The following is an 8,506-nucleotide window of genomic DNA, read 5'->3' as shown; positions in this document are numbered from 1 at the left end:
GTACATTATTGGCTTGAGGCCTCCGAATTGCAGTCCATTCTCAGCAGAATCAATCTGAACTTGAAAACATTCCCTCTAGGTAACATGCACAGATCTACTAGCATAAAGCACTTCTTGAACAACTGAAAATAGTATTCACTTGAGGTAAGTTGCAAGTTCACCTTCCAAAAACCAGCCCTGTCTTGTCATTGCTCTCAGCATGTTCACGATGGGAGCAGAGGGCTACAGACGCCTCTTAACTAGATACCCAACATGGGTGAATGTGTTACACTTTGCTGCTAGTCAGATCCCAGACTCTGCAAGTGGGAGTTGCTGCTGGCTGTTTAAAATGCGTTTAGAGCATTGCCAATCTAAAATGGCTGCTCAGTAATACTTTAATTGCAGTTTCATGGAAACAAATTGCTATTTAACTGCAATAAGCATTTCTGTGACTTGAGTGGACTGACAATAGGTCTTAGTAACAAAGCGACAAGTAACATCAACTTGTTACTTGTCTGTTTCCAATGGGCCTCTCAGTCATAGGCGCATCAGCACCCAGGATGTAATTCCCGGGCGAAGGTGTCTTTTTGGAAAAACCTCTTCTCAATACAATTACTTAGGCTACACGGAAACTCTTCACTAGTCTCTTGATACATAAGTCTTGGATTCATTGTTTGTTATATAATTCATTGGGCTTAAGAAATATTTTATATAAATAGTAGTGCACATTAGAATCTTACTATATTGACATTTAAAGCCATTTAACAGCTTCATTTCTAATGACTAGTTAGTTGTTCCAAATATCAATGTTAACACGAGCAAAAGAAAAGTTGAATACAGTTAATATTAAGAGGATGACAATTTCACAGGCTTAATTTCGGTGTGACAGTTTTCTCATTTTATAAGACACTACAGTCCATGTTAAACTCTTTCCTAATAAATCAGGAAGAGTGGGAAATAGTGTCTTGCGGCAAACGGTGTGGTCTGGAAAGGCTTCGTGCGGGTTCCCCTGCCTTTCGGGATGTGTAAATCGAACTAGACAGATAGGTAAAAAACATTAAGCCCTTGCAGAGGACAATCTTTTTACAAAATTGTTTCATTAGCAAGAGTGACAATTTGCATGATTGAGTCATTTATATGTATCATAAACTTTTTTTTCATTAGGAGTTTAGCAGGTCTCAGTAACATTTGCTTTTATTTTTAATTGCACTTACTTGTAGAGACTGGGGGCCATCTTGCTCTATGACGTGGTTAATATTAAGTAAGTCCTTTCAAAAGAACAGAGTACATCTCACTAGCATCACAAATGCAACGGATGAAAGGTGAACAAGCTCGCGGATTTTTTTTTTTTTTTTTGCCTAAGCAATGTTGGGGTTAGGGGAGGAACACAATCACTGCTCACATCAGAATAAACCTGAGTGTTTTGAGTAGCTTTCTAACCACACAGAGCATCCCCATTAGAGCTGGGTTTTATTGTTTGAAATGCCTCTGGTTTCAGGAAAGTGTTTTACCTAAAGCAAGACTACTACTTAAATATGTTCTATTGTATATTCATAGCTCCATTAGTCCTTCTCCAATTTAGCACATCAAAGGGAAGACTTCATCACTTGCACGTGGATTATACTAACATGAGTGACATTTGTAATCTTATAGGTCTGCAACTTAAGAAATGCTTTTAGAAGCTCGTTATTAAATACGCAGCAGTGCTTGAGGAACCAGCCATATAATAGTTCATTTAAAGTCTTTAATGACCTTAGCCCTCCACATCACTAAATGCCACTCTGCATTACTTACTAAAAGTTATTAACTATCTCCTTTGAATTTCTACACTATGTGGGACATGAGTGCTTATGCCAAAAATATAGATGCTTGCATTCTTATTAACGCATTTCTTCTTTTCTATTCTGAAGAGTCCACGTTCCTTTAAAGTATCTTAAAGGAAAAAAATGTAACTAGAACTAGTTCCTAGAAATTCCCCAAGGATCTAACTCTAACAGATATTATTTATATGATTTCATTTTTTTCCTTGCATTTTCTTTTTATAAAGCTCTAACAAAATGATTCACTTTAACTCTCCACTTTTAAGTTCTCTTACAGGAGGTCTGCAGCTCGAGCAACTGATTCTTCCTCCTGGCCTGGAATCTTTCAAAGCAGAAGATCCCAAAAGCAAGCTGACCGCTAGCTGAGATGTGCCGAGCTAGAGCCCTCTACAGAACCTATTCCTATTCTCAAAGAGAGGATCTGTACTGGGAGCTTTTCTGGAGCAAGAGAAAATAAAACAAATGCCATTTTTAGAAAGAAAATTAAAAGCAGCATTGGAAACACACCTGGTTTTATTAACCTGTGGTAGAAGCTGTAGTTGAGATCCACTCAGATAACAAGCCTGGCAGTGCAGACTCTGGCAGTTCCCGCTGTCGGCACCCACCATGGGCCCACTGAGTCCTGCGCCCACACCCGCTTCCACAGGGCACCACCGCAGGCAAACCGGCCACTACTGGGGATACTCTGCTGCTGCCCAGAACTAGCAACTAAATTCTCTCAAGACTACTACAAAATAAAATCCAAATCTTCCCCAAACATACGGAAAGGCAGAGTCAGGGAAGGAGTGTGAGAGCAAAAGAAAATAAACAAATCACACAGCAGACCACATGAGTCTGAAAGCTCACCAGGAAACGGCTGCTTCACCCCTGGCAGATGCCTGTAAAGAGCTCCGGGTCCCTGACAACTAAGGGGACTTCAAAATAGCTACAGGTATGGTTTAGAAATGCTGTTTCCTTCAAAAGCTATCAACCTGGTGAGACGACAAGATGGTTACGCTACATTCTTTAACATGCTTCTCACCAATACCCAAGGCTTTCCTATTGAGAAAAAAGAATAAACGAAATAGCTGAAGAATCAAACAAATATTTATATATAAACACAAAAGATTCACTGTGATATAGAAGTGTAATGAAGTGCTATTAACAGAATATTCTGAACTCATACAAAGGCCTCCGTTAGAAATGCTGCTTTGTACCCTTGCCAAAAATGGCATGGTTAAGTAATTTGAAGAATACCCTATTGGCCCAGAGCTAAATAAATATACACACCTCCTCCCTCAACCCCTAAGATTTAAAGTAAGCTTGATATGGAACAAAAAAACTAGAATTTCGCAAAATACAGAAGAGAAAAAGCAGTGCTTAAACCCAAACTCCATCGAATATTTTTTCTTTTAAGTTTTTATTATTTAAATACACCATACTAGAGCAAATGTCTCTGAAAATATCACAAATAAAAGATTTTTTTCTTCATTCAGCAAATTAGAAGTAGAGGGAAATTTCTACACAGTAGCTGCTATGAGCCTGATTTTTTTTTCCAATTTTTTTTCTTTTTTCGTTCTTTTTTTTTCTCTTTGCCATGGAATAGCAACATTAGGACGAGAACACTTACATGCATACATACATTGTATTTTACAGAGATACAATAAAAGTGTTTGTGATAGAATATCACAAAAGCCACATCTCTTTCCTTTATCTCATGTTCAGTTTTGATTGAAACACATTTCCTTACAACACTTAAATATACAAAGGAGCAAATAGAATGTTGTTAAGGTAAAACACAGGGTACAAACTCTGGCCAGTGCCCTGCTAATTGTTAATGAGGGGAGAAAGCAGATTTGAATGCTTCTTTTAATTAGCTTCATTAGTCATTTCCCTCCTCCCAAGTTCCCTCCCCCCAAAGATGTCCTCCGGTGGATCTTTTTTCATTTTCTCTACAGTCTCCCATTAGCCCAGGTTCATGGAGTCCTTAATGTTCATATTCAGTCATTTTAATACACCAATAAATGCGGGAAGGACAATCAAGACTAAAGAAGGTGCAATGGCATGGAGCTGGCACTGGTGCTAGCTACAAAGGTGACTTGTCTACTGAAGACACACGGGATCCACCTGTGATGAACAAAGTCTGAGATGAAGGCACGCATTCTGCATTACTCTGACCTTTTAGCAGACCTGCAAGAAATAAAAACGGGCATCTTAGCTAAAATGCTAAATTTGAGAGATATTAAACTCAAACATGACTGCTTTTGTCTTCTCTCCATTCACTAATCTTCTTTTATTAGATTACTTTCCCGCTGTGACTGGATGGAGCCTTCCACGCTACTTACTCCGTCAGTGAGGAACTAAAGGATAACATTTTCCGCAGTTTTACTAGCAGAGAAAATGAGACAATAAATGGACTTTCAGAAAGTTTCTGGTGTCAAGTTCTACAACGAATTGCTTAACTGTTAAAAGCAAGTTTCTTTCTGAAAGGAATGAATTAGAACACCTTGCCTAGTGGTTGCATCTTAAAGGCACATTCAGAGCCAAGTTCCTCCCGAGGAAGTGTCGGGTTAATAAACTCAACTGTGTAACTTTTGCAAGTTACTTAACCTGTCTGGGTCTCAGTTTCTTCATCTTTAAAGTATGGATAACAAGACATAATATATATGGAGCACTTTCAACAGTGCGTGGCACTTAATAAATGTTGGACAAGTATTGGCAGGTATTATTATTCTAATATCCCCATGTGACATCTATTCACCCGTGTCCTTCTCTACCCATGGTGGGGTGTGAGTGTGTATACAGATACATGCATATATATATATGTGTATATATATATATATATATATATATATACATACACAAACACACACACAAATATTCAGATACTACTTTTCACCTAGTATTTATCTGCTATGTAACTTAATATTACATAAATATTATAGTGATATGAATCAAACACATGCAATGTGTTAATGCCTTGTGCTCAATTAAAGAACGTAGTTCAATGGGTTCTAACTTCAATGTCTAAGTTAGAAATAATAATCCACACAGTCGTCAAATACAATCTGTTTGCAATTACCAAAATGAAATAATATATATTAGTTTTTTATGGTTTTTAAATGACATTTTGAGCTTCCCAGGAAGTTCTCGTTTCACCCTGTCCCTAACTTACTAAAAGCCTGAAGTCTATTAGGAACTGCAACCCCCCACTTCCAAGCTAATTAAAGTGGTGGAGGCTTAATTCCCCAGAGTGGAAGCTCAGTGTGAGAAAGGTAATTTGTCCAGAACAAAGATGCAGCAGCAGCCAGCAAGCATATTTAATAAATGAGCATCAAATGTCCTCTATGATGGACACACACAACACCAATTATGTAACTATGTGGGCACTGTAAAGAGATGCGTAAACTAGAACACTCGTTGAATTTTCCTCCAACTAAAGAGATGTGATCTCTTATTTTAGTTAAAAGCACAGATAATTCTAGATGGAACCATCATCCTTGATTGTATGAAAGAATTCCAGAGCAGGCAAAAATTTACCAAAAAGAAAAATAGCCACAAATCCTGATTGTATTTACACAACTCTCTAGAAGGCAATATCCTCCTGAGGATAGCCAAGCTCCCTCCTTTAAATAATAAAAGCTATAAAATTTTGCAGGTCTTTGAATGTTAGTGTTCTGAGATTTTAGTCAAGAGACTGTATGATTTAAAAACTTAAAATTATTTTTCTCAGGATCTACAAAAGCCAGTGATGCAGAACAACACGTAAACTCTACATCTCAGACACTGGGAACAAATTTCAGGAGGTTGAAAGTTTAAAAAGACCAGACGACGGGGGCCGATACTTTCCATACTATTAGCTGCCTTTAAAGAAGGGATGTAGAAATAATCAACTCATTACTTCTAAGCCAGGGGATGCTTGGGTGTGTTTATCAGGCATCATGCACTAAAAATGTAATTGGTTCTGTGAATAGAAGGAAAACGGCCAAAATTAATGTCCAATTTTCCCTACCAAAAATATGGAGAACAAGAGGAGAAAATAATAAAATGGGGCTATTTGTCATTTCTCCCCATCTCATCTTCTCCAGAAAAGAAACACCACAGGGTTCTGGGAAAATAATTCTAAAGCATTCTCCAGGTCCAAAAAGGAGTTTATGTTCCACCAGGAAGTGTGTTCTCACCACCTCTTCCCCTTGTCTTCTCATTAATATCTCTCCGGACCACATTCAGCTTGCCCAAAACCCTTATTTACTAAAACTACCTTGTGAATTGACTGTGTTCATGGTGAGCTGAACACCAAGGGCAAAAATGTGAGACATTTATGCCAACAGGGAAATGTTCTTAATTAACATCACCCCCAAAACACACAGCTTCTCACCAATGCCTGACGAGAACATATCCTTAAGTTCTATTACCTTATGTCTTTTAAGAGCTATTAATTTTTGAAGCCCACCTGTCTCTTTTTGGCTTCCAACGTTAAGAAAACATACACTAGTAGGTTCTTATTCGTTGCCTAAGATATTTTGTGTTCCAAAATGAACACCGTACCTCTCCCATGCTGAAAAAGTGTGGAGAACAGAAGATTTATATGAAAGGCACAATATATGAAATTTCATAAACATGTAAACCAGATTTTTCTCCAGTTTCCCCCCTACCTCCTCTAAATTTACATCATCTTGTACTTCAGTAAGATGGTGATGCGAGACCCTGCTCAGGTTTCTTACGTGTCCTTTAGACTTAGTCCTTCGCTAACATTGCTATTGCCCCATTCAGTGCCTCAAAGTCTAGCTACATTTTCTATCTTGTCTCTACATCCTTTGCTTCTCACCATGCATGTTCGTGAGCTGTAACAATCATTTTTTATCCCTGGCTAAGTCAGGGAAAGAAACAGTATAAAACCAGCAACAAACTTAAGATATAATTTGTGGAAAAACCAAGCTCTTACTTTGGAGTGGGTGGAGAAGAGATCAACCATTTTATTCCTAGCACATTTTTTCTTTTTTTGGCTACCAAGTATAACTACAAATGGCTTTGCCTCTAAATTGAAATGGGTATCTCAAAATATTTATGTGACCCATTCAGTGTTCTCAACTCTGCCCTATAGATTCACTTCATCACAATTCAAACCATAAAAGTCTATAAGTACTTACACATACTGGCACTCCTTAAAGAAGCCTGGAATGCCTCATCAATGGTGACTTGTTAATTTCCAATAAAAATTAGACTTCTATTCTTAAAATGATATTCTATGTATCTTCTCACATTACTAAAGGGTGCATATTTTGATGTAATTAACATTTACTTAATAAAGAAACAGAAAATATATTTAAAATTATCGCATAAATTTGAGTAAGGGAAAACAATAAATCACTAAAATGTGGTGGTAAAATTTTAAATGGTTAAAACTTTTCAAATATGAGTCTTTTTCCCCACACACAGCATTTAAATGCATTACAGAAGACAAAGGAGTCTAATATTTTTTCCCGAGACTTTTGAAGCTTGCTAAATTCCTATTTGCAGATAAATGTTGTTTTTTTGTGATCCTTACAACAGACATTAATGAAGTTCCTATTGTAAATCCATAAAGAATTACCAAGTGAAGTGTGCACTTTTTGTTTCAATGCAATAACTCAGTGCTGTGTGATTGCCTGGGTTAATGATGAAAAAGTCAAACATACTATCAGAGCTGATGGAAAAATCTATCACCAATCTGAAATTAAAATTCATCTGTGGTCAATAAGATTTAATATCCATGCAAGTGGCGCTGTAAAGAGTAAATGAATCAATGTCATCAATACATAATCAGTATGAAATATGATGTGAATAAAATTATGCGCACGAGTCATACATTTCACTCTTTTCTGGGCCAGTGTGGAATGAACAGTCTCTTAACTGAAGGTTGACAGTAATTGTTACAAATTAGGAACAGCAGTTATCAAAATGCACTCACTTGCATAGCTATAGGACTTATTAAGGAGATTAAAATAGATCTAAAACTATCCAGTACTGGGGGTGCTGGACAACTGTTGATCACTAATTTTCCCTCTGAAGTGCCTTCTAATACTACATGATTTGTACACTTGTATAATTTCCTCATTTCTAACTCCGGTCTGAGAACTTTCCAGTTGTGGATCAAGAATCAAGATACATAATCTTTAATGAAGCTGTTAGTGGCACAAAACGATTAGCAAGAGCTAGAACCCTGTTTTAAAAATCATAACTTATTCAAATTTTACAGGACTACCAATCAACAAAAATGCTCTCCTCTGGAATTAAGGAATGCTTTGTGAGACTGCTCTTCTAAAAATAAAAGCATCGTAAATTGGGTTTGGAAGGCAGGTGTCCGGATTCTGACTGCTGATGCAGAAATGATTCTTTCATGACAAAGACATTTATTCTCTTCTCCTATCATAAACGTTCTAATTTCCCTCCTACAATAACCTATTCACATCATGTTTCTGAATTGCAAAACTGTCAAATGGGATAAACAACGCAAGTTGAATGTTTTGTTTGACCCTGCCTGGGATTAACACTACGTTCAACATCGGTGAAGCTACAGATATAACCAAGTTGGGATTTTTTTTTTTTAACTACAGAAGATTCACAGTGTAATCAACTGTATTTCTGAAGCCCGTAGGTATGAGGAGTCTACATTTCTTCAGAAGGGCATGCAAAAACACAACCAGCCAGGAAAACTCCCTTGCTAGGTTAAAAAAGGTTGAACCTTC

General features: G+C 37.2%; 1 protein-coding gene across 2 annotated transcripts in view; it reads right to left on the bottom strand.

The window, feature by feature from the left end:
* Nucleotides 1–3,179: 3,179 nt before the first annotated feature.
* The window catches only part of LMO4 (LIM domain only 4), a 16,876-nt gene continuing 11,549 nt past the window's right edge, over nucleotides 3,180–8,506 (bottom strand). For both annotated transcript variants that reach the window (XM_046645503.1, XM_046645504.1), the window contains exon 5: nucleotides 3,180–3,968. In XM_046645503.1, the coding sequence (XP_046501459.1) occupies nucleotides 3,960–3,968 (9 nt within the window). In that variant the 3' untranslated portion in view covers nucleotides 3,180–3,959. The remainder of the gene's footprint in view (nucleotides 3,969–8,506) is intronic.

This window comes from Equus quagga, chromosome 18, assembly GCF_021613505.1.
Source record: "Equus quagga isolate Etosha38 chromosome 18, UCLA_HA_Equagga_1.0, whole genome shotgun sequence".
Classification (NCBI taxonomy): Eukaryota; Metazoa; Chordata; class Mammalia; order Perissodactyla; family Equidae; genus Equus; species Equus quagga.
This window is presented reverse-complemented; position numbering and strand designations above follow the sequence as displayed.